Here is a 27,580-nt window from a genome sequence, read left to right as displayed (position 1 = left end):
ACATACACACATGTACACGTTTACAGCCTCAGCTGACCTCACATTCAAACTCACATGCTACCTCCCTTATTCACTCTCTCTCACACACACAAGGCATCATCAGCAGAAGCTGGTCTCTGTAACTGTCAGAGTGACCTCGGCAGTTCTGGGCAGTTTTGGGCAGCTCTGACTGGGTTGCTTGATTGATCCACTCCTCTCCAAATTGTTTACCCATCAAAGTCCGGTCCACCAAAAATTCCCACTCCAAGAGTACCAGCACCCTCTCTTCACGACAAGACAGGTACGTTCTGATCTATGGCCATGTGAACATATATTTTAAAAGTTCCATTTCGTTTGTCAGCATGTGAATCATTTACTACCTAATAACATAATTTTGTAAGGCAACACACTATTTTGGATAGACAAATGCATGATCACAGTCAGATATTGCATGACAGTGTTAAATGTTGAGACGAGTATGTGTCCATAGGAAGTTTTTGGATTGTTGAAAGTTTCTCTTTGCAAAAGTTCTCCTGGGGCAAGAAGAGCATGCCATCCTGGCCTGCCCATATCAGCATTTTAGACCAGCTGTCATACTGAAGTCATGCTGTAGTAGGTGCATCTACCCCTGAATTCACCGTAGCAAGAAGGGGCTCCTCCATTTGATCAGCATCCACGCCGAACAGCTCTGTGATTCTGGGCTTATAAGTTACAGATTGTCGGTCGGTTTGTCCGTCAGCACAGAGTGTGGGTTGATCCGCCCAGCAGAGTCCGAGAGTCGCGCTGTTTGCGTTGCTTTGGCTTTCGGGTGGTGTCAGTGAGGTGGAAGGAGAGTGTGGTGAGGCTGGTGGTCGTTATTCCGGGGACTGGGCTGATGAGAGGCTGGGTTATTGTTGCTCTGCGGTGCAGAGGCTGGAGCATTTGTGCGCGGGCTCCTTCCATTCTTCCTCCCTGCTCTCGAGCCCTGCAAAAACAGAGCGATTGCCCGCCTTCTTCGAGCACAGCTGCTACACATTCGACTTGCTTGAGCTGTGCTCAAAGATAATGCTGTAGAAGTAATTACCACATATTGACAATAACCTCTAAAATGTCCCATTATTTATTCAAGCATTTTTTTTATTACTCTGAGCTTCTGTGTACCTTCAAGCTCTCTCTCTCTTTCTCGCGCTCTCATACACACACTCATGTCTAAGATGAAATGTAACCCCTGGCAAAATCTCCCTGCTTAAACCATTACCTCAGATTACAATCAAAAAGGAGATTGTGTTATAGTATGTGCTTTGTGCTACTTGGCTTAATGGCCACATCACATTTCTTTCTCAACTGAAACAGAATACAAACAGAATAACATCAGTGGTGTCAGGTATAGTGTGTGTGTGTGTGTGTGTGTGTGTGTGTGTGTGTTTGTCTCAATCACTCTGCCCCATACTGCACCCGGCTGTGTTTTCCTGCTCCCTCTGTGCTAGCAAGATACTTAGCGTGGGTGATAAACGATTAGCAGCCTATCATGTTCCTACACGCGCCTGCAATGGTAATGATGATGCGATTTAGCAACACATTTGGCCATATCCGTAGCAGTGCATCTCTGGAGGTTCTTGGCTATAACACAACCAACACAAAGAATATGGAATGCAAGATGTAATATTATATCACTTCTATATAATGAATAATTCTTTGTAACAGACTGTCTCACAAATTCAAAATGTAAAGTGCTACTGCTTGTTGTGTTTCTCTGTGTGTGTGTGTGTGTGTGTGTGTGTGTGTGTGTGTGTGTCAGCTGAGTACATCTGAGTGGTTTTTTTCACTCCTCCCTTTGCTGCAGTTCTAAATGCTTGACACTGCCCACCTCAGCCCAAAAACTGTACCTGCTTCTGTACCAGCTGTCACGTTACTGGGGAAACCAGAGTCACATCCCAGAGACGCATTACAGCCAGATACACATAGAGAAAAGTTGCTGTTTTGGACTCTAATTTTCAGTCAACCTCTAACTGGTCCAGCAGTAGAGGAGCACAAGCAGCTAGTGGTGTGAGAGTGCATGAAACTGCCTGCAGCCTCTTCATCCATTTAGGGGCTTGTGGTAGAAGTTCAGCCTGTTCAGTGCCACTGTGAGTGCAGCATGTGTGCAGTGCACTGGAGTCATTTTCAGCATCTCTCCAGCACAGTCAGGACTTGCAGTCCAAGCAAAAACCCAGCTATACAACCTGCTGCAAAACAAGCACCAGCTAGGCAGATTTTGTTGTTGTTGTTTTGTTGCTGCTGTTGTTTTTAGCACCTATATGCCTGTCAATCTTCCAGCATGCATTTCTATACTTGCACAGTATGGCCCGTTTCCTTGCCGACTCTTCTGGGTTTTTTTATCCCTCCGCCCCTGCAGTGATCTCGCAGGCTAATCTGCAACACTCTGCATTCATTAGCACGGACGGAACAGCTGGAGGTTAAAAATAACTATCAAAATAATAGCACACATTTACTGGCACTGTACGTAACGCAAGCATGCATTAAATACAACATGTACACTTATACACACTGGTGTCGAGTGTACACACACATTCACAGAAAAAATTTTCCCAGCAAAAGCGTAATCGGCATGAGCTGGAAGTGAGATACTGTCACCATTTCTGCACATGCACAATCTCATCATCTCTCTCTCTCCGTTTCTCCTTTCCTGGATCTGTCTCGCTCTCTGGCACAGCCGTGAGGAGCAGTGATGTCTGAAGGATACGGGGAATCACCCAACTAAGATACATGCAAATGGCTACTCTACAGCAGTGACTGCACATGTCAAACCTAAGAGGACAGAATGTGTGTGTCTAAAAGAGGGAGAAAGGGAGAGGGAGAAAGAGAGAAAGAGAGAAAGAGGAGAGTGAAAAAGGGAGAGAAGGAGTAGCGTTAGGAGATGACTGATTAATGAGCTCATTTCCAAACACATGCACCAAGCTTTGGGCTTTAAAAAAAAAAATCCCCTCACTCTCTCAATCGCTCGCTCTGAATTCGTTTCTCCATTATAATGCCATTTGGAGAGAATTATACATCTTCCACTCTGCCCATAATGTGACACTGCTGGGCTCATGGCGTTAATGTGGTGGAATTACCAAGGCCCCCATATACAAGTAGAGCAGTTCAGTGGAGCACAGAAATGGCAAATCAGGTCCTGGCCCATTAATCACTGGGCGTGTATATATACCCACCATCCCAGATCTAAAACGAAATGCAGTGCACACATTTCACCCCTAATGCCCAGCTCTCTATTTGGGCTCCTCCAGGAGACACAGCTAGGACAAAGGACTGCAGTCAGTATAGAGGGCAGCAGATCGGCTGTGGATGCTCTGCTGTTTTCTCCATTCTATGCAATTTGAAGTCTTTTGGCGGTTTACATGGAGAATAAGAGTGCCGATCTCACCTCACTTAGTGTGTGTGTGCGTTCAGGTGCATCTGAACGTGTGGGCACTGAACTCTCTCTCAATGTACAAGAGCCACATGCATGTAGACAGCAGTAAGACAGCCACCTGCCTTTTCTAATGTCAAATGCACATAAAAAGAAATTGGACCTGGGTGTTTATAATGGTACTAGAGAGCTGAGCGCAGTAAAGAGGACTCGAGCACATCACACAGCTGAGTACACACAGAAAGACACCTGCATGCATACCTGAGAGAGAGAGAGAGAGAGAGAGAGAGAGAGAGAGAGAGAGAGAGAGAGAGAGAGAGAGAGAGAGAGCGAGCGAGAGAGCGAGAGAGCGAGAGAAGCAGAGAGACGCAGGAGCAATTCTTTATGAAAGTGCCAGGGGTGATTTGCTGGGCTGTCCTTGCAAACTTCTGTGCGCCTGAGCGGGTATTTTATGCGTAAGACAGGCAGTAATCTGAAAAGGAGGCAGTGTCGTAATGCAGCTGACAGCAGACTTTTATAGAGGAGAGGCAGGGCTGACTGGGGGGATGGGGGGGACCTAATAAAGCTGAGTGCTTCTCTCGTGGAGGCCAACCATCATGAGGGCATTGCGTAGGGAGAGTTGCTGGGGGAGGTGCTGAGAATGTGTGTGCGTGCATGTATGTGTGTGGTTCTTTTTGGGGGGGACAGGTTGGGTGTTCATGTTGTGATGCGATTGCTCTAATGAATTTAACTGAGAGGTCTGATAGTGTGTGTGCGTGAGCGTATGTGTTTGTCTTCTCTTCTCACTACATCTCTCCTCTTTGCTATCAGTCAGAACCACCATCACTGTATAAAGTGAGCCAGTCCAGTTCAGCTCGGCCCATGAACAAACATTCTAGAATTTTCTCTCCATAATCAATGGAGCTACTCCCGGCATGAGCCCTTGAGAAGAGCCATACTGTGCTCTGCTCCCCGACCTCTGCAGGCTAGTTTACAGTGCTGGTCATTACACATTCTAAATGGAAGCTGTTCACTGTACGACTTGGTGAAATACACATAAGGTGTTTTTCAACCCTAGGAAATGAAGGAGTTAGTGCCCATAGCAACAACTATAGCACTCGGTCAATACACAAGGTCAATACACAAGGTCAATACACAAGGCGCTACAGCTTCGGGGAAGTTCTAAGCTCCATCGATTCAAATAATAAAAGACAAAAACAAATTTTTACCCCAAACCAGTTACTGCTTGAGTAATCTTCATCTTTAGCATGAGTTTTAAATCTGTGTGATCTGTTAATGCATGCACATGTGTGTGTGTGCGTGCACGCGCACGCACACACACACACACACACACACACACACACACACACACACACACACACACACACACACACACACCTAAAAGTTCTGCTAGCCGCTGCCAAAAGTTCAACCAGCCGTACTTGCATCAGCCAGAGCTCCCTTCATGCCATAATCAAAGGATATGTGAAAATATAAACACATAATCCACATATAGTAATAACAAAGTTTGTGTCAGCAAAAAATACATTTCAGCCATAAATTGCATCAGTCAAATATGCACACAGACCCACATAAATATATAGAACAATACATATTTTATGCAAAATTCAACAGGACCCTAAAGCAGAACCTTAGCAGAGGCTTAATTAAATATTTTCATTCTAATAAAAAACCCTTTATGCAGTGCATATATGTGTTCATAAAAACAGCAGCAAAATTACAACAGTTATTACAGAAACTGAATGCTCTGTGAAAAGCCAACTTTGAAAATGCACCACACATACATAACATCTTAATTAATTCAGGCATACAGATAATATTTTTTTTTCCAAATTTAATCATTTATTTCTCAAATGCAAACACAAACCTAAAAGTGACCATATCAAATGTTATTTGAATTTTTAAAGGTGTGTCTTTCCAAGTGTTCCTGATTGTGCATTCTGAAAAAAAAAGTGTCATAATTTTCCATAACAAGCAGAGCAGGAGGCTGACCAGCTAATCAGGGCAGATTAGAGGCTTACGGCTGATGCAGTTAGACAGGTAGACAGCGGAGCTGGAAGAACTGATCAGGAGTGGTTCAGAATGAGAGATGGATGGCCTACCTTCACTGCAGGTGTCCGTCAGTCTGTGCTGTCACCTCCGTTTGTCAGGCCTGGCTAACAGCGGTGTGTCTGGGAGGGGAGGCTGTGTTCCTTTCTGAAACTTCTCTGGAGCCCCCTGAGAGTCTCCTGCCAGAGCTACTCTCACGCCTGCACAGCACAGCACATCTGGGCTCACATAAATGTTAGCCCAAGGGTTTTCAATGCACTCCTCAACAACCCTCCCATTACCACCACCATCACCACCCTGCGATTTGTGTTACATTCTGTTTACTAAAAGACTTGAATTAGATCCGTCTGCCGTCTTTGATTACCTGACTGAGTTAGCCAGTACTCATGGCCAACCAGCCATTTGTTAGTTTCAAGCTGACAATTCATCTTCAAGCTGTAATGGTTTCATCTTCAGTGCAATCATATTTTAACTGTGAAATTTGTCACTGTGCACAGCCATTAGTTGTTCAGAGCTTCCAGCTTCTGCTGGTCAATACGCCCTGGTGAGGGAGCCACACTGCTCTACCCAGCAGAGCAGCTGGAAGCGGCCAGTGAGGAATCCATAAAGGTTGCTCACATCCTGATGACAAATGTGTCTGGCTGACAAAGTAAACATCAACAGAAGCTGTGAGCCTTGTGAGCAAGGGAATGCAATTCCTGATGACATCAGAGAGCGAGGGCCGGTAGTGATCAGACACCGTGTTGCCCTTCCAACACACTGGCAGTAGGAGAGAAAGAATACCTGAAGCTTTTAACATCAAGGCCTGCTGCTTCTAACTTGTGTTCTTGTGAATATATGTCCAGCAGAAACACTTGGATGAATGCCTGGTTACGTAAAACACCTCTCCCTTTTGAGACAGAAGTTTTACATAACCAGGCATTCGTCCAAGTGTTTAAGTAGAACACATATTCATGAGGACAAAGGTTTGAAGCTGCAGACCTTGGCTGAAAAGGGTTCTGGGAATTCTCTCGCTCTGTTTCTCCCTCTTTTTCTCTCCCTCTCTCTAATTCTGTCTCTGTCTTTGCCAGCACATTGACTCAGCGGGGTTCCAGCTCGTCTCTTGTGTTTAGGTGAGTGCATCAGAGATCCCGGCGTGCAAAGATGTGACACACGGCACATCACAGGCTTGAACCTAAGTTAAAAGCATGGGGCAAGGGTGGAGCGTCAGTGGATTTATAGCACTTGGAACTCATCCAACCCTTTTAAAGACTGGTGCCCTTGTGTTTCAGTCTCAATCTCCTCGCCAACGCGCCCCCTGCCCTCTCGCTTCCCCGCCCCCTCCTTTGAATCATCTACAAAAATAGACAAGGCACACAAGTGCCCCTGGGCAGATGTCCTGTGACTCAGTGTTTGCTCCCTGGCATGGCCAAGCCACTTCGTTCAGTGCAAACGCTTGTGACTTGGATGCACATGCACTGGGGTATTGTTGACCCAGAGCCTCAGCTCTGCATGTGCTGAGTATCACTTTGGCTAAGACAAGACAAGCACTGTTTGTGACCTTGTTCTCTTTTTTGGTAGCGCAGTGACGAGAACAGGAGGAGGCGGGGGGCAGCTACCGACGACTCCCTGCCGGTCCCGACTGACGCCCCTGCCAGGAGAATGAAAATGCATTAAAAATACATGTCCCGGAGGAGGACGCCAGGCTCGGACAGCACACAAAGGTGGCCATAAATCAATACCTGAGGGCTGTGATTTCTTCATCATCACTTTTCCCCTCAGCATTAAGCTGAATGGACGGTGAAAAGAGTGACTGACCAGACGCTTCTATTTCTGCTAAAGCTGAAGACTAAGTACTATTCACAAAATATTCTGCAGGGCTGAAGAGGGAAAAATCCGTTTTGCTCCTTGCAGTATTTGTGTGGCTCATACTTCTTTCAACAGTCTGTGACTGGTTTTCTAGGGCATCTTTTTGTCTCAGGTTGTTTGCTTATTTCTTCTCTCTTTGACTGTTCTGCCAGGGCAAAATAAAAGGACAACATCCATAAAGCAAGTTTTCTGACATCAAGTGTATATTCTCATCATCTTTGGGTTTTTTTTATAAGATAGCACTATTTTTGTTGTAACCATCTGCTTTGCATTTAAATCAAAGTCCTGTACCTTGTTCACAGAAGTACATTATAATACATTTTGATTAGCATTTAGAACGGACAGTCAATCTGAGCCCTTTAAGGACGTTTGCAGTTGAGGCTCTCTTTCCCAGCAGTGTTGCAGTGCTAATCAAGGCATTCTATCACCGATATTGACTTCCGTCTTCTGCCATGCAAAGTGAAGTTCATTAGCATATTCATAAGTCCCAGATTTCATCCCATCATGTGAAATGTGTGACAGAGGCCCTGCATTCAGCCATCGTTGGTGGCAACAAATAGCTTCTGACGTGAAGAAAACGAAATGCGAAAGAAACCAAGGAGCTCAAAGACACGACGAGAAACAACCTTCCTCCTGAGACAACCTTGGTGAACAAGGGTGGAGTGGGAGGGGGGCATGCTTGCATCTCTCTCGATTCTGCTGCCGCCGTCATGATCCTCATCACTAGCTGCAGCCTAAGAACAAGTGATGCCATATTGCAAAAATTTTACATTTGCATTAACGATGGATTATTGTTGGTCCATTAAGGCCAGTGCACCTGCTGCTCTGGAATAAAGCCCACCGAACTGCACCTGAGGGACATCCACAGTCTACCTGGTGGGGGTGACGTCTCTTGTTAAAGTGGTCGACTCGTGTCTGTTCACATTCCTCCAAAACACAATGGAGAGTCTGGATGAACTGGAGCATCCACTTCTGGCTGACAGCCCCAACCACTCGAACCGAATGGGAAATGGCACCTGTGGCGGTGGACTCTTTAAGGGAATTTTAGTAAGGTGCGAGGAGGAAAAGAGGGCACCCTCTCTGGGGTGGAGGAATTACTGCACTTCTGCAGATATGCGTCATCAGCAGCTGCTGGATCCGTGTTCCCTGCCCAGCACGCTGGAATCCTTTTACCCTACGGCTCCAATATGGAGTCCTGCTGAGCCTCTGGGCCTCCATGCCAAGGAGTACCTGGAAACCACATTTGTGGACATCAGGCCTGGCTCATCCCTGGAGCGGAAGCTGCTGGCAGAAACCAGAGACGTCCACAGCGTGTCTTACAGCATAGAGGATGAGGACGACCTCCTGCCAGACTTTGAGGTGAGGGGTATAGATCTGTCTCCAATTTGTCTCATGTACACCTCTCCCTTTTCTCCTACACACATGCAATCACATACCATTGGGTCACATGGCACTGACAGGCTTGCTGTTATCTCTTGAGCCAGGCTCGCCAAAATGCAAAATCGAACAAGGTTCAGTCGTGTATGTCGGCACAACATGAGCACAAGGCAGCCTGCGGCCCAACACGGCTCAGCCCATTTCCTTCCCTGGCCTGCCCTCTTCTTGTTTGTCATGCTCGCATCATGAAAGAATGGGGTGAAGCAATGTTAGGTAACCCACTATTTTGAAGAAACTCCAAGAGTTGTTGCAGTTCCGAGACACAAGGGAGAAGAGGATGGCAAAGGATGAAGTTTTTAAATTGAAAATTCAAAAACCATGAATAGAAGATGGACAGGCAAGCTTGGACAGCCACAAACACATCCAGAACAATTAAGCTCAGTTCCAACTGGGTTGTAGATAATAACACGTCAGCACTAACAGGACCCATGCCAACTTCTATTTCATACACCAGTACACAAGGTCTGGCAGAGTAAAATAGTGACTCAGATGTTGAATTCATCTTTCAGTTTATCAACAAACATGTTAAGACAGAAAGATGTGACCAGTTTTGGCCTGCTTTGGAAAGTAGCAACAGAGGGTAAGCAAAACCCCATTATGCACCTGACTCACATTTTGCTTCTGACGCATCAAGCAGTTCGAACAGACACACAGCAACACTTGAGTGTCTACATCTGGAAAAGAAAAGAACTCATCACAGTGTCAGTCAGTAAAATTATCCAGTCCTTTACACAGCTGTGAACACAGCTGGTTCTTCCTGTCACTGTACATTACACATGCCAGCAGTGATACTTACTTGGACATCAAGGGTAAAACTGCTCTAGAAATGTGGGCAGGACATGGACAACATAACAGAGAGCAGAGAGAGTGTAGTGGTCTTTCTCAAACAGTGGGTCTTTATTTTATACCTGAGATACATTCCCAGTATTCCCTTCTTTAATCTCTGTGACTTATTCTCCATATCCATATACTTGTATGACGTTTACCCTGCACCAAGAATGAGCCAGAGGTGGATACTTCAGGTTCATAAGGTAGAAGTTCTCCCCAGAACCTTAATTGTTGCATGCATGTGGCTTTGCTAATTAGCTCAAGTCAGTAGGTAGCATTATTTAGTGAAATGTGCTGGGATACACCATCATGGCACAGGCAGTTTAACATCCGCAGGTAAAGTAGACTACGTGCTCCTCTTTGAAGTGCTTGTCATGACAACTCAATGTGGTTCTTTTTTTTAGTTTTCTTCTCTATTTAATTTAGTTGCATCTAATAGAAATGCCTTCACAGAGATAAAATTAACAACATGTGTAAGGTGCGGTAAATGAAACATAAGGCACATATGCTAGAAATTAAGATTAGCTCTTAGAGAGGCTAAAACAGGAAGAACTTTCAGATGAGGTCAGAGTGGAAGAGACAGAGTGAAAATGCAGCTCCTTCTGAAAGAAAATTGAGTCATGATTCACCAGCAGGCAAGCTCAGGAGGTGCACATTTGGCATAACCCCATTCCATCACATTACCCAAGAGCTACCAGAGGAAGTTTGTTCTTCGTTCCGGCAGAGGCTTTTTTAAGAAATGACGGCAAATATATGTAGTCTGCTTCACCAGGAGTCAGTAAAACACAACCAAAGTTAATCTAATTTTTTTTTTAATTACCAAGAAGATGCTGAGAAGTGAAGACTACGGCTGGTCTATTTAAAATATTTTTAAATTACATTATACAGATTGTATCTGTTAAAAAATACATTATATTTCCAAATTTGTTAAAACACGTTACTGCCATTTTAGCCCACATTTCATCCTGATTTATCAAAGTTGTGATGCTGTAGACTCAACTGATTCATGTGACTATCTCTGTCCACCAGGACTCCTCCAGTGACGACTTCAGTGACATAGACAGTGAAAACAACTTTCCATTAATGATCCCACAGGATTACCTGGGCCTTGCCTTCTTCTCCATGCTCTGTTGCTTCTGGCCTCTGGGTATTGCAGCCTTTTACCTGTCTCAGAAGGTAAGAACCCCTTTGCACCACGTCAGCGGTGCCCAACCCCACTCCTGCAGAGTTGGACTCCAGTACACTTTAGTGACTTCAATGTTATAGCAGGGAATTTCCAGTTATAACCCTATTATATGCTGTTACAGCATTTTGGGCAACTCTGCTCTGTATAGTCTCACTGTCTTTACATTTCTCAGAGTATTTTTAGCAGAATAAATACCTTTCAGTGTGTGGCTAATTTGTGTGGATAATATTTGTATGGATAATATTTGCAGTTAGTAATGGATGTGTATGGATCTGAATCTAGACCTCCTATGTACATATAGTCACACTGATGCTAGTCTTGCAGTAGTAGGTCACATATAAGTGACTACAAGTACAAACTGCTTTATCTTTTAGAGTCTGTGCTCTGGATCACCAAGGACATTAAAAACTCTCAAGTGGTTCTGTTTTCCAATAAAATATTACACAAATTTGAGACTACACAAGCGCAATGAACTAAAATGTCAAAAATAAATGAGAGTCAAAAATAGAGGGAGAGTCATAAACTATGGTTTAGGAGAGCGTCTTCTATTGCACTTTTCATTCTTCAGTACAAAGGATTATTGTGACTTCAATAAAACAGAAACATATTCATATAAAATTAAATATATTTTTTATTATAATACATTATTCTATATATTATTACATGAATGACAAATTATTTGTATTTCTATCTAGAGAACAAATAACTCAAAAAGTTAACACTAAGTTATCACTGTTAGGAGTGATCAGTCACCATCCGAATGCAGTTTTGAACCATTTTGTTTTAAATATCTCTGAGCATATGACATTATCCTCATTCTTTTAACCTATCCGGAAAGCTGAGTGGCAATTTGCCGTGGCATTTAGGGCAACAGGTGATCTTTTTAGAAAAGTACTACACCTGTGTCTTAAAACAGGATTACATCAAAATTAGCAGGATTACGCCACCAGACAATCTGTATGATGCATGATGATCTAAATCAACACCAGTCCACAAATGAAATGTCAGACTAGATTTTCTGGTTAATGTAGTGGGATGGTGAAAGGAGATCACAGGAATGGTACTTACTGCCCACTGTAAGGCTTGATTTAAGTTACAGAGTGACAGTCAATTTAGCTTTTCCATCAAATCTCCTTCTAGCTAGTTTTGTAGGGAAAATCTAAAACTAATAGCTCACACTTGTGGTAGAGGATGACAATCGTGCGTAATCTGCTCATACCCTGTGTTCTGGCTCGTCATGTTTGATGGCAACACACCGAGGTCTGTGGTGAATTTTCCATTACTAGCCTCGTGGGCTTGAATAGCAGCATGACAGCAGCCCGGTGTTTCGGTCAGTGAAATTCATTAAGGTTTTAATTAAATCCATAACGAGTCAGCCTCTGTTATGGATTTCCATTAGAGGATGAGAGGCTGTCAGACATGACAAGTATTCTAAAGAGCAATGGGGTTACAAATAAAAAATCTGATAGAAAAGGAGCCATAATCCCCCCCACCTCCCAAACCCTCTCCATAGAACTGTATAAAATGGATGTTACTGACACGGTAGCTTTGGTCGGATGACAAAATGCCATATATAAGGATTGAGATACAGATGCCGAGAGATAGATCACTTGTAATAACTGATGCCTGTACTAATCTTAACTTTTCATTGTTTCTTTCCTGCTCTCCACTGGGCGGTCATGGTCAGACGAACAAGGCATGGGCCCAGGGCGACTTCCAGGCAGCTAGCGCTGCATCTCGCCAGGCTCTCTGGCTATCCATCCTCGCCATTGTGCTGGGCATCATCACCTACGCTTGTGCTGTTGCCGCACTTATCTCCTACCTGTCTGGGAAGCCACCTTAAGGCAGTACTGAGCATCAGGCCCCTCCCCTCTTATACCACATTCCCCACCTCTTGGACCACATGCTTCCCCAAATCCACACCTTGTGACAACTGGCTTTTATTGCTACTAAGAAGTGCTTGTAGGTTTTCCTTAAGCTTCCTGAAAATATATGTGCATCCAAATAGTCTGGACTTTTTCATATCTTGAGGGATGGACACCAATAAGTCTGGTGGGAATGGAGCTCAACACAAATATTACAAATAGATAGATATAAGCTTATGAAAAGGACAAAAGAAAATACCTATTCTGGCCAAAACACAGCACTGCACCAGTGACATTACACCACTTAGCAGAAATGCTTGCATAGGTAAGAGAGCTCTGTGCCCCCAAATGAACTGATGAGTTTGAGAGCTTGTTTGAAGGGTAGAAAAAGGACAGGAAATGCAAAACTTTGCGATGGACTTCAGCTTGGAACATCAAGACAATCCTCTCCCTCTCCTGTAAACATTGGCACAGTTCTACATAGTTGCAGTGTCTCACAACCCCGTTAGGCCCCTTCTGGCACCACAGAAAAGCTGTAGTTTAAAACTAGTTTTATTAAACAGTCACAGTTATTTCTACCCTCTTCTCAAAAAGATGTGCCATTTTTTTTTAGGTTTACCTTTCCAAATGTCCATAAACAACAAAGGGAACACTACACTGCCAGCAAATGTAGGAACCAGCATGCCTCACTGCACGGTCAAAGTAAAAAAAACAGGGATGGAAAGGCTGAAATGTGGCAGGGACACACACACACACACACCCACCCAGTGTGACTTCCACTATGAGTCATACCATTAAGATACGCCTCTCCCGCGGGTATCTTTCTGCCATGCAGATCTCCACTTTCCCATCTAATAACACCACTTACTCAGCAGACCACTGCAGCAGGTGTCACCTCACATAGCTTAGCCCAACAACTTGCCCAAAATGAGTGGAAACATTTTCCACATTCAAACGAAACCCTTCCCCTATTGTGTAAGCTTTGGAGCATTTAGGAATACTTGCTGGTTGGGTAGCTGTTGACCTTGAGGTGCATCCATTTGGTTGTAGGCATGCGCTGAGCTTATGGAAATGGGAATTCTAAGCAGGATGTCCAGAAACAGCACAGTCACCATTGATACCCAATGTCGTGATCACTATGTGGGAGTCAGAGACTCTACAGTGCACCTTTAATATGTCTGTCTGCATGGAGATTACACACTGGGGACAATTTCAGAAAAAGTTCAGAAAAAGCCACACCTCAGCATAAAGCCCTCAGGGGATGTGGGCTTTTGGTTTGCCTTGATAAGCTGTATTATGTTAGTCACCCAGTATGTATCGCATAAACAACAGATAAGAGAAGTCTGACTGTGATCTCCAGTAAAGGGAATCACTGAGTACAACCATGCTAAAAACTGTTCCATTATAGTAGTATAGAATTAACTGTTACTATGTTTTGTGGTTTGACTAACTCCCATATTGTATCATTTTTGTTTGTATCAGTTCTTCATGAAAGCTGCTTTTTCTTTACAGCTCAAAGAAACAACTCATGTCAGATTTTTTGTGTATAAACATGTCTCATTATCCTTAGTGCAGCTCTGCTGGAGGAGCCCTGAAGATATGTAATTAAATGAAGTAAAAATAGGAAAGTCAATATATTTTGCTGGCTATAGACCCCATCTGTCGACCTGATACGTGCCATCATGCCCCACTCAAACGCATTTCAGTCATGTACAATCCATGTCACACAACACTTAAAAACCCTTGTTCATATTGTCTCCTCCCATTTATTCATAGACCAAAGTGGATTTATCAGGCAAAATAAATGACAGTACATAGATTTCACCTAGTTTCACCTGGTCTGTGAGTCAGGAAAGTGCATGTATCCTTAACAGGCACACCTGTTTTTTACTCAGTTTTTATCCCATTAAAGACAATAAGAGAAAAAAAACCAAAACCGATGAAGTACAATTTATAGGTGGAAAAACAAACTTTTTGTGCTTGTTAATGTTAGTGTCGGTAAGTTTTCACTTATGTCGAATGCTGACTTAAAGGTTAAAATGTCAACTGCTGAAACAGATTAGAGACAATAAGCAGTGGTCAAGCAAAACATTTCTGTCAGGTACCTTCAGAGCGCCCTGCTCCCACCCCTGCCCAGAAACCCCCGCCAGCAGCAAGGAACTGGGTCATGTCACGGCAGGGGAGAAGCCTCCACACCAGCCAGACCGGTTGCTGCTGGATAAGCAAGATAAGACAGCCTTCCGTAACATTCTCCTCCCCGTGTTAAAGTGGAGAGCATGACAAACACATACATCACACATGATATGCACATGCAGCGTGCCAGTAAACAGGTCGAGGTGCTCTGTGCACAGCTCAGCTAGTGAGTAGACAAACCCTCCATGATGAGCCTCTGGTGAGAGGCCCAGAGCCAGGAGCGGACTCCATTCTATTCATCTATTGGATCTGTTTTACAAACCTTGTGTAAATGTTTATGTATATAATTAAGATTCATGGATCTAAACCAATAAATGCACTTGGCTTAACAGGTTTGTGTATTGTTAGGACTTGTAAGTATAATATTATAGACAAAACTGGGGTACTTTAATCACTAATTATTTATCTTCATTATCTGATTATCTTCGAATGATATAATTCAAAGTATGCCTCAAGTGAAGACCAGCGAGTGCTAATGTATGCTAATATTGCAGTTTGTCTAGTGATTCAACCTGAGCAGCCTTAAGGAATGCTTCTCTATTTTAATGACTTTACTTCCCATGGTCATATCTTTTTGGACAGAGAAAATTATACCAGCAGTCCTAGATTATGTTCATATGCATCAGTAAACATGTAAATATATCTGTTTCTTATACCAGTTAACAGTATACAAAATGCTTTACACACCGCTTTCCCTATTTGAGAGACAGTATGCACACTAAGGTTACACTTTCAGCAGGATCTGATGGGAAATAATCTTAATGAAAATGTTTGGAATATACATACATATGCACCATCTGAATTATTTTTGAATAAAAGAGAACATGTTGAACCATAAAGAATTACATTTAATATGAAAACAAGAAACAGAAATAATATCATAGTATCTTGGAGTATCTCCGTTTCACAGAATCCCTATAAAACTGGAAGATGTGCTCAGAAGCCTTCTGGCTGACTGCTATACACTGCTGCAGCTGTGTGGAAGACAATAAAATCCGATATTAATCCAGTAAAAACAAAAAGAATTATTCACCATGAAGCACAGAATTAATTATACACACATACTTCAGTGCACATCTAAAACCTCAGAAGGTTTTTTGTCAAAAGCTGTAGTGAAATCTGCCCAAAAACACCACCAAATGACATTGCCTCATACTACCTTACCTCTTTGGCTGAGAAAGAACCTTTTGTTGATGACATCATGACATTCCTCTCTTTACTGTCAATTGCAAAGGTCATTAGCGCACGACTCTCCTATAAAAAAGCAAAACAAAATGCTTAGGGTTCTGGGTAACCAGCCAAAACTACATTTAAACAGTGAAGCAAAATGCATTGTACAGCAAAAAGAGACCCATGGGAGAGGCATCTCTTAATGGCATGACTCATAGTGTGTGTGTTTGTGTGTGTGTGTGTGTGTGTGTGTATGTATGTGTATGCAAGCGTGAGACACTAATAACCTTTGCTTGACTCACACACACACACACACACACACACACACACACACACACACACACACACACACACACACACACACACTTGAAACAAGGACACAGGATCTGTGTATTCTGCTCTTGGATAAAGGCACATTTACATTTACAGCAGTTGGTACTAGTCCTTGTCAAGAACGATTTACAGAAGTGAAGGCACCTCACCTTCTCCTGTTGAGCCGTGGGGTCAGCAATGATGAAGCCCTCTGAGTCAATAGCACAAGTCACACCGCAGAAGAGGTGTCCCATGGGCAGCCCAGCGTCCAGCAGTGCCATGCAGGCAGCATTTAGGCAGCACGACAACAGCTGAGAACCAGATAAGGACTCAACCAGTGAGAAGCAGAGACCCTGCCTATTACAGTCATATCCAAGTGCAACTCACACAAACAAAGACAAACAAAGAACAGCTCATCTTAGGAATGGTTTTGGTCTCGAAGGATACTGAGCCATCATCATGCACCACTTGAAGGACGAGTGTGAGAGAGGAACGAGGATGAAGGGTGGAGAGCAGAGTGGCCTCACATGTCTCCCGCACACACTGCTCCCTTGCGCGCTCCCTGACACCTAATGAACCAGGTCAGGAGAATTGTCTGAGGACGTCCAACGGGCGAACACAGAATTTTGCCTTTATGTGACTGCCACCTTGTGGTGAGAAGAGGTACTACAAGATTCAGTGCAAAGTCAAACAAATATTCATTCTGCTTCTTTATAATGTAACGAGTAGCTGTTAAAATCATTTAAAATATACTGACATTTGGCTGTCTAACTCAGGTCACGAAAGACCAGCCTTGTAAAGACCAGCCTTGTAAAGACCAGCCTTGTAAAGACCAGCCTTGTAAAGACCAGCCTTGATAAAAACAAAAATACAGGACAAACAATCAAAAATGTATTAACTGGCCTTTAATTTCATGGAGTTTGGCCAATAGGTTAAGTAGGAGCAATTTCAGCATACACTGTAAAACTGCATTCCACCGTTATTTTCTTAATCTAAAATCTACTACTGCTTTCTTTATCACAGCAGCCACACTACCATCTATTATGTAGCTACATGCATCATCAGTTTTTTATAAATAGCTAATCAGGATTTTTAAATACTTGAATTCTAATTCAGTACAAGTCTTTGAAACAGATGCAACTCCACGGACATCTGTCACAGTCTGTATTGCAATTTTTTTTTTTTCCTTTTCTTACATACCAGTTTCCACTTACTGAATTGTTGGTAATTATTTGACGTGTTGAATTAGCCATATTACAAAGGTAAGTGTCTATAGTGCAGTGCAGCTAGTGATCTAAGTTAGGTCTGGGACCTGTGTATTTCTGACATCATATTTCTTTTATTTAGCTTGCACTAGTAGATGGTTAGATGGCAGGATTAAATTGTCCGCACTTGCACTGAATACTTGATGACTGTAATTATTTTCTAAATAATATATATATATTAAAAAAAAAATAAAATAAAAACATACTTGTCACCCCCACTTTGGGATGGATGAGAACCTCCAAAGTTGCCCGATCATAGATCTCCTTACTAACTTTTACTTCAGCTGGCCCATATACTCCTGCACACACACTGGTGTCCCCTGAAAACACATTTTCACTTTACGGCCGACATAACTAAAACCAACAGAATTGTAGTTAGATAGACAGATAGACAGATAGACAGATAGATAGATAGATAGATAGATAGATAGATAGCCAAGATACATTTAAGACCTAGCAAGTAGCTATCAGTCATAACTAGTTAAATAGCACTGGGTTTCTGGCCTTATTTTTAACTCTAATTTTAATTATTCTAATGCACTGAGAAACAGTATAATACATACCTTGAACAAATGTGGCTGAACCGTCTGGCTTGGATAACAAATTCTGCTCACTGCCAAATTCCCTCAAAACTTGACTACTAACATTTGGATCCATCGTGGTTTGTCCATTGACTAATTGTTTGTCGCATTTTCAATCGTCATTATTTCTAGCGCTCACTGATGACGAAAGAACAGAAAATTGGTCCAAATTCTGGTTGGGGTCTCTACGACTTTTATTTCAATTGTTCATCTGTGGCACTGCTTAAAGACTAATAATAATTTTTAAAACGTTTAAAAAGTCATTAAAGAAATAATAAACGTTTTTTCTGAAAAAACACTATTTAATTTTGAGGAATTAAATTTGGCTAATCTTCTCATACAGTCACCCCTTAACGAGGTGGTGGGGATGATCTTAAAGATGGCGGCTGTGAGGAGGATGATGAAATTGTATGGACTCGGTTTCCATGCAATTCGTCAACAAACATCTCTGAGAGCATCCAGAGTCCCCCAGCAAAGGGCATTCCACGTCAATGTAAGACCAGTTCTTAACTCGCGTGCAATGAGGGATTTTTGACATTTGTATATTTCTTTTCATGTGCATTAATTTACAATAACTAACGTTCGCTATCTAGCTAACTAGCTAGATAACGTTAGTGCGGTTCTTTTAGCAACACAGTACATACTGGTTATCTTATTTTGTTGTTTTATAGAGTGGATATGATATCTAGCTGTGTAGGTACGTAGCCTGTGTGTATGGTTAAATTCGGGAAAGTGTGGATGGTTCGGGGAATGAATCTATCCCTAGCTAGCTGTCCTTGTACCGGTTGTTTTGGGAGGTTTTGGACAACCAGCAGTGAAGGGACGTTGTATTTGTGGTTGTTGTTATATCTTTGATATTTCTAATTCATGAATTATATTACTATGAACTTGCCACGAAGGTTATAGCTACAGAATTCAGAGGATTTGTTTCTGTGTAAACAAATATATGCGTATCATGTTTGCCGATAGCCAAGTCGTGCATTTCAACCTTGACGAGGCGCTGCCATTTCCATAAGCGCTGATTGGTCAATTTTAGAGGGTGTGGAAAATAAGACTGCTTAACTACTGACTGTGTAGGAATGTATTTCTGGCACAATAAGTAAGGTATTGCTTCTCAGGCTTTTTTCTTCTTTTTTAAAAATGTACAACTCTTCTTTTATTAGTGTTTTAGCAGAAAAAATCGAATTTGTGGCTGTTTATAGTAAATGTGATCACTCTCTTTTTCCATAAATGGTACAATTGTGTCTTGTAAGTTTAGAGGTAACCAGCATTTATATGGAGCCTGTAGTCTATTTATTTACATCTTTCTATGAATATATGTTAAACAATAAGCACAGGAAGTGAATTATGAATTGGAAAATTATTTAATATTACTAGTTGCTGATTAGTCGTGGCATGTGCATGTTTGGATAGTGTATGTCATTCTACCTTTACTTAACATTATAAAATGAGTACAAAGTGTGAATCCACAACAATTCAAATGTGAAACTAACGTAACAATGGTCGTACATATACATGGTGCAAATATCACCTTAAGTAAGTATCTGTTATTAATTTCATTAATTTCATTCCTTAATGTTCATTAATTTAGAGTCTCCCTGGTAGCCTGACCTCTAAATATTTTAGTATATCCTTTGTTGCTATTTACCTTAAATAAACCTTTAATTTTGAAGGTAAACAGCAACAAATGATATACTGCAATTCTTCCACAGATATTATATTCATAAAAGCTAACCTTAAATAACTCGTGTTTATTATATTCAAACAAACAAGCAAATAAATAAATAACCATCCATTTACTGTTTTGCAAGCCTACATATAGGGCCATGTGTTCAGTTTCAGGTGTCACAGTCAAATGTCTCCTTGAGGACATAGGTAGTTTGTCAGCCAGCTTTTACCCCATTCATCACTGGTCTGTTTTACACACCAGGATCAAATGTTATTTGGGTTGCTTACCATAGCAACTGGAGTATGATTAATGCTAAAAACTAGAAGTCTTTGAAAAGATACTGAATTTTTAAAGAATAAAGCCAGACAACCTCTCACATATAAAGAATATATAATCAAAGACTATGATTTTGCAAATACTGGGGATCTTGCAGGGTCGCTGTTCGCTAGACTGCAGTAAGATTCCTTTTCAGATTATTTCCCATCATGCTTTTGTTGGAAATTTACAAGAAGAAAAACTCCTGAATAAATTATCAGAAAGAGAAACCGGTTGTGTGTGCACAGTGGTTTGTTCTGAAAAAACAAAATACAAGGAAAAATAAATAAATACAAGAAGCATAGCTTCCAAGGCCTCCCTGGAGTCTCCTCCATGTCTCATGTCTCATCTTTCTGTACCTGCTTTGCTGCTTCCTGTTTAGTGCACGGAGTGAGCGCTCCTATTGATTGTTGACAATGTCGCACCACTGTTTGCATGAGCCAAGACACAACTTGTGATATTGCACATGGTTGATTTTCTCAGTACCTCAAGACAGGGAAAAGACATGCCAAAAACAGCTATCCTGATTTACTCACCCGCTTAAGTTAAAAGATTGATGACTGGAGCGCAGCACAACTCTCTCAAAACTCTCATGATTTTATTCCAACATTCAGACTTGTCTGTGACTTGAAAAGTCATTTGGTGTAAGGCCAGCATAACGCAAGCTGTTTCCCTCAATGCTGTAATTTTCTGCTGTATAGAACATAATATGCCTTTGTGTATGTGTAAAATAGAATTAGGTATTGGCAGCTTTATTTATTATATTAAAATGCTACATTTAGCAAAATTTCTTTTAGTTATTCACTGTAGTATGTAAGATGAAAAAGCAATACCAAATTATTGTTATTCTCATAAAAATAGTCATTCCTCTGCCGGTGTATCAGTGTACTGTTGGACAAATTGCCTGAATTTGTAGTTGGATTCTATAGTTCCATTTTCTTCTTTTTTCGTGGCTATGTGAAGAGCAGCTAGAGGTCTATGGTATTTTTAAACATGCACAAGTCCTGATTGGTCAGTTGACATTCCTGGGTGGGGCATTGTCCTGTGCCAGGGAGCCCAGCGACAGCAGCCGTTTGATTCGTCGGTGGAGAAGCCTCAGTTCCCTGGGGCCTCTGCTGAGTTTGTTGATCAGCTCGAGTTCATCAAGCCCAATGTGATCTCGGGAATCCCAATCTACAGAGTCATGGACAGACAGGGACAGATCATCAGGCCCACAGAAGATCCGCAGGTAATGAGTTTAAGTGCACCCCACCATATGAATATAGGTAGACTTGAGTTAAAATACGTATTTTGCCCAGTGTGTAAGGATAAAACGAAAATTTTAGTGCAGACTGAATTGTGGAACAAATTTTACAAAGCTATTACTAATAGGTTGTGTTAAGGTGCTTTACAAAAGTTTGTGTGTGCTTGTTTCACCTCATTTATTTTATTTTATATTCCATGTACTTTTCTATACTCCTGTTGCTTCTTAGCTTTCAAAAGATACAGTGCTAAATTTCTATCAGAAGATGACACTCCTCAACACAATGGATCGCATTCTGTATGAGTCCCAGCGGCAGGTAAGAGCTGACCTGACCTGCTCCGATCCCAGGTTTCATTTTCTTTCCTCAAAACCTTTGATTGGAGCACAGTGGGGAGTTAGGACTCCCAACGTGCACTTGATTAATGTCTTTTTCTGGTTTCCAGGGTCGCATCTCATTTTACATGACGAACTATGGTGAGGAAGGCACACACATAGGAAGTGCTGCAGCTCTCAACCCCAACGACTTAGTCTTTGGGCAGTATCGAGAAGCAGGTGAGGCTCAGCTTGACAAAATCTATGCCTTCTGTATCTCTGAAATCTGGTTTGTCCTTTGGCTTAGCAATTCATGGTCAGCACAATGAGGCAGTAAATGGAATTGTAATTATTTCTATCTCTGAGAGAACAGTTGATGAAATGTCTGTAATAAAGATTTTTTATTACAGGAAATGGTAAAATGAACTATGCAGTTAATGGTGCTCTCTGCTATGCTTTCTCTGTATTGTAGGAGTGCTGATGTTCCGAGGTTTTCCGCTGGATCTGTTTATGGCTCAGTGCTACGCCAATGCAGATGACCTTGGCAAGGGCCGACAGATGCCCGTCCATTACGGCTCCAGAGATCTTAACTTTGTCACCATCTCTTCACCTCTTGCCACTCAGCTCCCCCAAGGTAAGACTCAACAACAGTGCAACACTTTTACAATCTAAAATATAGTCTCTAGCAACTAATGACTGCACACTGTTGAGCAGAAAGCGCCTAGAGTAGAATGTTGTAATTAGGCACACATCTTATACCATGGAATTTCAGGAAGCACAGATTTAATGAGAATTTTTAAGCTGGAGAAATGATATAGGCCCATTCCAAATGCTTGTTTTTGTTTTTTTTTCTGCATGAGCAATATCCCCATGGAAACAAAGTGACTTTGACTATGACTCCTGTTTTTTTGTTTTTGTTTTTGTTTTTTTTTTAAACCCAAATTTTGTTTTCCACTGTTTTTTTGCCTTGCTGCAATGATTTATTAAGCATGCATCATCCTACACATTCCACATTACACTCAGTAATTATGCTTTTGCACGGATCTAACATCTATTATGTAGCTACACACATCAGTAATTTCTAAATTGCTAATCAGGAGCCAGTGTCCCTAAAACATTGAAGCATAAGATCATAGAGAGTGTTCACTTTAAAGCCAATGCTACCATTTACCCATGATCTTTTGGCTACAGTTATTTTGGGAAACCTGCCCAGTGTTGTCTGCCCTACTGCCAGACATGAATGCGTTTAAAGCTCAACATTTATTTTAAAATTCAAAGTCAAAATAACTGACTGCAGAAGTGACAGACTGATGCCAGGTCTTGCACAGATCACAGAGAAAAACAACTTAGCTAGTTTGCCAGTCTGGTATAACGGCCATTAATAACTACCTTTCACATCATTCAGTAATTTGAGAGAAGCCTTTCCCCACCATGAACAACAATCAGTGGATGGCGAATTTACCTCGAGTTACTTAATAGAATGTCAGTACCGGTACTTGGTACTTTATTTAAGTCTTTTCCAGGGTGTTATCCTTGATGTTCAATCCCTTTGGCTTGCAGAACTGACATGAGTGAATATTCTCAGAACACTGTAGATACATGATCAACTGATCACTCCATTTTTAAAGGAGCACACAGTTGAGTCTGGCATCTAAAACTACACACCCTAACTACAGCTTTAATTAGAGAGCTCTAGAACTCAATCAGATGCAGGAATCAGTAACTGGTTATAAAATCCACAACACCCATGGATTGAACCAGTAGTTACATAGCTGGGAAAAAAAGATCTACCCTGGCTAAAAGTAAAGGGAGTAAATGAATCCTTGTGTACTTGTCCACATGTATTGTAGCTGCGGGAGCGGCGTATGCTCTGAAGCGGGAGAACTCGAACCGAGCCGTGATCTGCTACTTCGGCGAGGGTGCAGCCAGCGAGGGCGATGCCCACGCTGGGTTCAACTTCGCCGCAACTCTCGAGTGCCCCCTCATCTTCTTCTGCCGTAACAACGGCTACGCCATCTCCACCCCCACCAACGAACAGTACAGGGGTGATGGAATCGGTAAGCCAGGCTCCACCCTATCACGCACAGCCTGCTGTTAGCACCTGCTGTTCGTGACGTCCACTTCAGTTCTGCTAAGTTAATTGTTCTTTTGTGACCTCTTGAGCTGGCGCTGATCTCCAAGATGCACTGTAGACCTCATACGAGGGCTATAGGGGATTGGGCCTCACAGTGTCCTAGGCATATTTAAGCGCATGTTCTTCTTTCCCTGCTTATAGCTGCTCGAGGCCCAGGTTACGGTATGATGTCAATCCGCGTGGACGGTAATGATGTGTTTGCCGTGTACAACGCCACTAAGGAAGCACGACGGAGAGCAGTGGCCGAGAACCAGCCTTTCCTCATCGAAGCAATGACCTACAGGTATGACTGCTTTCTTATATAGCTCATAAGCTCTGGAACAGTCAGCAATCCAGGATATAAAGATGTTGTTAAAATCGAAATGTATTGTAGGCTGGCTTACACTTATTTTATTGGATCCTTTTATATTTTATTGCATTATTAATTTTTATTTTAGAATAAATATTTGTCAAACTTCACTCTAATGTAAAGCACTTTGACCTTTTGGAACTAAAATGAAAAGTGCTTTATAAATTCTTACAAGATTATTAATAATAATAATAATATAAATATTATTATTATTATTATTATTATTAAATAAGCTGTACATGCTCACCCAGCTCCATTACCATCCCTCCTTCGCCTTATTCTTGGTGCCTTTTCCACTGCCCCTAGGATCGGCCACCACAGCACCAGTGATGACAGCTCGGCCTACCGCTCCGTGGATGAGGTGAACTACTGGGACAAGCAGGACCACCCCATCTCCCGCCTGCGCCACTACATGACTGCGCACGGCTGGTGGGGCGAGGATGAGGAGCGCGCCTGGAGGAAGCAGTCCCGCAAGCTGGTCATGGAGGCTTTCGAGAGGGCAGAACGGAGGCTCAAGCCTCACCCGGACCTGATGTTCACTGACGTGTACGAGGAGATGAACCCCGGCCTGCAGAAGCAGAAGGAGTCCATGTGGAGGCACATCCAGCAGTATAAGGAGCACTATCCGCTGGACCTCTACGACAAGTAAACTGCAGAGGAGGAAGGGAGAGAGGGAATCCAGACAGGATCTGGTCCCATTCAAAATGAAAATGAAGAGCCCTACTACCCATGGCCTTTTCTTTTTTTGGGAACACCATTTAGGTGATGCAGGGGTGAACGGATATCACTTTTATGAGTTTGTAACTTTTGATAGCTGCTGCTGGTGAATGAAGCCACATGTTTTCAGAAACGCCCGACACTAAGAGTAGTTACAGTTAATGATGCATGTTGCTCTGTCCTGCCATCTGTGCAGAGTGCTGAGCGGTAGAGAACGTGGGAGGTGAGGGTATGTAGGGGATTTCTGTTTTCTTTTGGCTTGGGATCAGCTCAGACAGTGAGAAGGTGCAAGGAAGCAATGGGATATGACAGTTGCACGGGGGGGAATTATTATGCATTAGGTTTTTAGTAATTAAGTCATTCACGTAAAGCTGGGATGTGTGTAAAGATGGATGTATTTTGTTGTTGGCAGTAGGGGGCACCCTATTGTACTTTTGAATTATAGACTAATGTGGTGTCCGAGGTAAGATATTTGGAGCTCTGTGATACAGTGTGCTTCAGCTGAGAATCTACCACTACAATTGAAGGTATTAACTGTGTGTTGACTTTGATCTGTGTAAATCTGGTAAAAATGCCCATAATCCTTGTTTTTAAAGATGATCATCACATTTAACAATCACATCTGATTCAAATAAATTGAATTGTATTCATACTTAATTTAAACCATATTTTGAAAGGCTGTAGAACTACGGTGATAATACATCTGTATATTCATGTTTTCGGCTTGGGTATGATGTATAAGTCTCTTTCTAAATCCGTTTGAGTGTTTTGTGAAGTAAAATAAAAAGGCTCCTGTGTCTTCTGACAACTCTGCTGTTTCAGAGGGAGGTTTGGTATTATTTTATTCAGATTTTTTTGTTTGTCTTTTGTTGGTAACTTGTTTGTTTTTATTGCCATCCAGATTGCTGATGATAATTTTGGTTTCTGATGAAAGATGAACATACTGCTGCTCTTCCAGATTTCGTTAACTGTTACATTTGTTTAGGATAATTGAATGATTGGTGTGTGAGGGTGGGAGAGTAAAGATTGAAACATCAATAAAATGTTTGTGAAACATGGTCATGCCTTTGACTGTGTGCTTTAACATACGTCCATGAGACTGTTTGTTTGGCTTTACTCTGTAATAACCACTATACTCACAGTAGGCTTGAACTATTACTTGTAAGTTAGAAAATATCTGAACTATCTGTATCTAACAAAATTAATACTGCAGCTAATTTGTTTCCATTGATCCAGAAATATTTACTCAGATGTAGGTGTCCTTGATGTAATGTGCACATTGGAAAGCTGTAACACAAGATCATTAAAAATGAGTGAATCATTTAAGAAAGAAAGCATCAGATCATTGACAATAACAAGTTGGGGTATTTTGAATTAATATACCATCAAACTAAGAGTGTGTGTATAATATTTTCATTGTGCCCTGGTGAATCATCTTGCTCATTGCTTATGATCCTTAGCAGATATGTAGTATTTTCCAGCCGTGCCACTGCTTGTTGAGTTGAATGGGACTGAATAAATGTTCCCATGCACTTGGAAGTTCCTGCTTGCTTAAAATGGGAGTGTTAGTGGGTTAAAAATGTCTCAGCATTTTTACAATAGTTTTTTACTGTGCAAACTATTGTTCCACCATTAAACCCTAGCTAACAAAGTTGTAAACATAATTTGATCTAATGTCTGCTATAATTAAACAGCAAATGTATCAGGGTCTTATATTAATCTGCTCCCCAAGTGGGACTAGTGCTTGTATTTGGAGCAGGAGACAGATCAAGTCGTCTGTTGATGGGTAACTCATTTAATGCTGAATTTATTTCTTATGGTGCCTTGGTTGTTTTTTTTTCCTTGTTCTTAATAGGACAAAATCATGTTTCTCCTTCACTGCCCCTCTTCTACCTGCCAGAGAAACAGGCTCCCCTGAGGAGCTAATCAAGTAAGGGCTTTTCTCTAGCTGCTCAATTGTTTTTCATTATCTCAATGCCCCTGATTCAATTTGAATCTGAAATTACGTGTGTCACAATGTATTTATTTGTTACAGAGGCAATGGGCCATTAATCAGAATGGTAAAGGGGCTTGTTTTGAAGAGGGTACAAATGGGGAAATTGGGATTAATACAGAATGACATGGAGTCTTTAAAACTGTAGTCTAACTAAAAAAAAAGGGCTGTTTGATAAATGATATAAGATGTTGCCTTTGTAAAGCCTAGTGACAAATCCAGCCTCACAGATCTTTCTGATTGACTTCAAGGGATGAGTCTGAGTTCCTAGTTGAGGCATAGTATTTTGAAACCGATTCTACCACCTTCACTGGGTCATGGGCTTTAGGTGCACACACTTGCTCCTCAGGTGGACTAAAATATAAAAAAACTAATAAAAAATGTGTAGCTTGCTGACTGCATACATGTCCCATGACATTTTAATCTAAGAGTAGCATAATCTGATTATGCAGTTTAAGTGCACACTATGGATTTTTGTTGTGTATATAAGGCTTGAGGCATCTGATCAGCTAATTAATACCAGAGGGTCCTAATCCTTCATGGTCTTTGAACTTGTAAGAAAGAGCACCAGACTGATGAGAATAAATAAGGATCCTAGATAGACAGGTCAGTTGAGTCAGCATCAGAACAATAATAGTTCATTTAGCAATTTCACTTTACATTTGGGGCCTGCAAGTAGCCTTAATTAGATCTACATTGTGTTTAATATGTATGTATGAACAGTTATTAGTGTGCTAATAGTATGTTATA

General features: G+C 41.8%; 3 protein-coding genes across 5 annotated transcripts in view; 2 read left to right on the top strand and 1 right to left on the bottom strand.

Annotated features, from left to right (window-relative positions):
- Window positions 1-15,099, top strand: part of tmem91 (transmembrane protein 91) — a 15,496-nt gene extending 397 nt beyond the window's left edge. Inside the window, exons 1-5 of one of the 3 annotated variants that reach the window (XM_027029305.2) lie at window positions 1-280; window positions 6,484-6,525; window positions 6,974-8,620; window positions 10,556-10,702; window positions 12,400-15,099. The exon at window positions 1-280 is cut by the window's left edge and continues 397 nt beyond it. In XM_027029305.2, the coding sequence (XP_026885106.1) occupies window positions 8,201-8,620; window positions 10,556-10,702; window positions 12,400-12,555 (723 nt within the window). In that variant the 5' untranslated portion in view covers window positions 1-280; window positions 6,484-6,525; window positions 6,974-8,200 and the 3' untranslated portion in view covers window positions 12,556-15,099. The remainder of the gene's footprint in view (window positions 281-6,483; window positions 6,526-6,973; window positions 8,621-10,555; window positions 10,703-12,399) is intronic. The other 2 variants (XM_027029307.2, XM_027029306.2) reach the window with 2 other exon arrangements.
- Window positions 15,100-15,597: 498 nt separating this feature from the next.
- Window positions 15,598-18,263, bottom strand: exosc5 (exosome component 5). The gene is made up of 6 exons (XM_027029304.2): window positions 18,081-18,263; window positions 17,724-17,837; window positions 16,700-16,821; window positions 16,423-16,563; window positions 15,935-16,024; window positions 15,598-15,744 (listed from the first exon to the last, which is right to left on the bottom strand). The coding sequence occupies exons 1-6, from the start codon at window positions 18,172-18,174 to the stop codon at window positions 15,649-15,651; spliced, it is 657 nt and encodes a 218-aa protein (XP_026885105.2). The 5' UTR covers window positions 18,175-18,263; the 3' UTR covers window positions 15,598-15,648.
- Window positions 18,264-18,341: 78 nt separating this feature from the next.
- bckdha (branched chain keto acid dehydrogenase E1 subunit alpha) lies at window positions 18,342-25,921 on the top strand. The gene is made up of 8 exons (XM_027029303.2): window positions 18,342-18,591; window positions 21,134-21,310; window positions 21,555-21,641; window positions 21,769-21,877; window positions 22,110-22,271; window positions 23,488-23,694; window positions 23,913-24,054; window positions 24,427-25,921. The coding sequence occupies exons 1-8, from the start codon at window positions 18,466-18,468 to the stop codon at window positions 24,767-24,769; spliced, it is 1,353 nt and encodes a 450-aa protein (XP_026885104.2). The 5' UTR covers window positions 18,342-18,465; the 3' UTR covers window positions 24,770-25,921.
- Window positions 25,922-27,580: the final 1,659 nt, after the last annotated feature.

This window comes from Electrophorus electricus, chromosome 4 (assembly GCF_013358815.1).
Source record: "Electrophorus electricus isolate fEleEle1 chromosome 4, fEleEle1.pri, whole genome shotgun sequence".
Classification (NCBI taxonomy): domain Eukaryota; kingdom Metazoa; phylum Chordata; class Actinopteri; order Gymnotiformes; family Gymnotidae; genus Electrophorus; species Electrophorus electricus.
Note: the sequence above shows the minus strand (reverse complement) of the source record. Positions and strands in the feature narration are given on the sequence as shown.

Excerpts from the sequence above, each read along its gene's own strand:
- exosc5 (XM_027029304.2), bottom strand. The coding sequence starts at position 18,174 with ATGGATCCAAATGTTAGTAGTCAAGTTTTGAGGGAATTTGGCAGTGAG. Across the intron at positions 17,838-18,080 it reads TTCAGCCACATTTGTTCAAG|GGGACACCAGTGTGTGTGCA; the intron begins GTATGTATTATA and ends ATGTGTTTTCAG. Across the intron at positions 16,822-17,723 it reads TCCCAAAGTGGGGGTGACAA|GTGTCAGGGAGCGCGCAAGG; the intron begins GTATGTTTTTAT and ends CTGGTTCATTAG.
- bckdha (XM_027029303.2), top strand. The coding sequence starts at position 18,466 with ATGATCTTAAAGATGGCGGCTGTGAGGAGGATGATGAAATTGTATGGA. Across the intron at positions 21,311-21,554 it reads GGCCCACAGAAGATCCGCAG|CTTTCAAAAGATACAGTGCT; the intron begins GTAATGAGTTTA and ends GTTGCTTCTTAG. Across the intron at positions 24,055-24,426 it reads ATCGAAGCAATGACCTACAG|GATCGGCCACCACAGCACCA; the intron begins GTATGACTGCTT and ends CACTGCCCCTAG.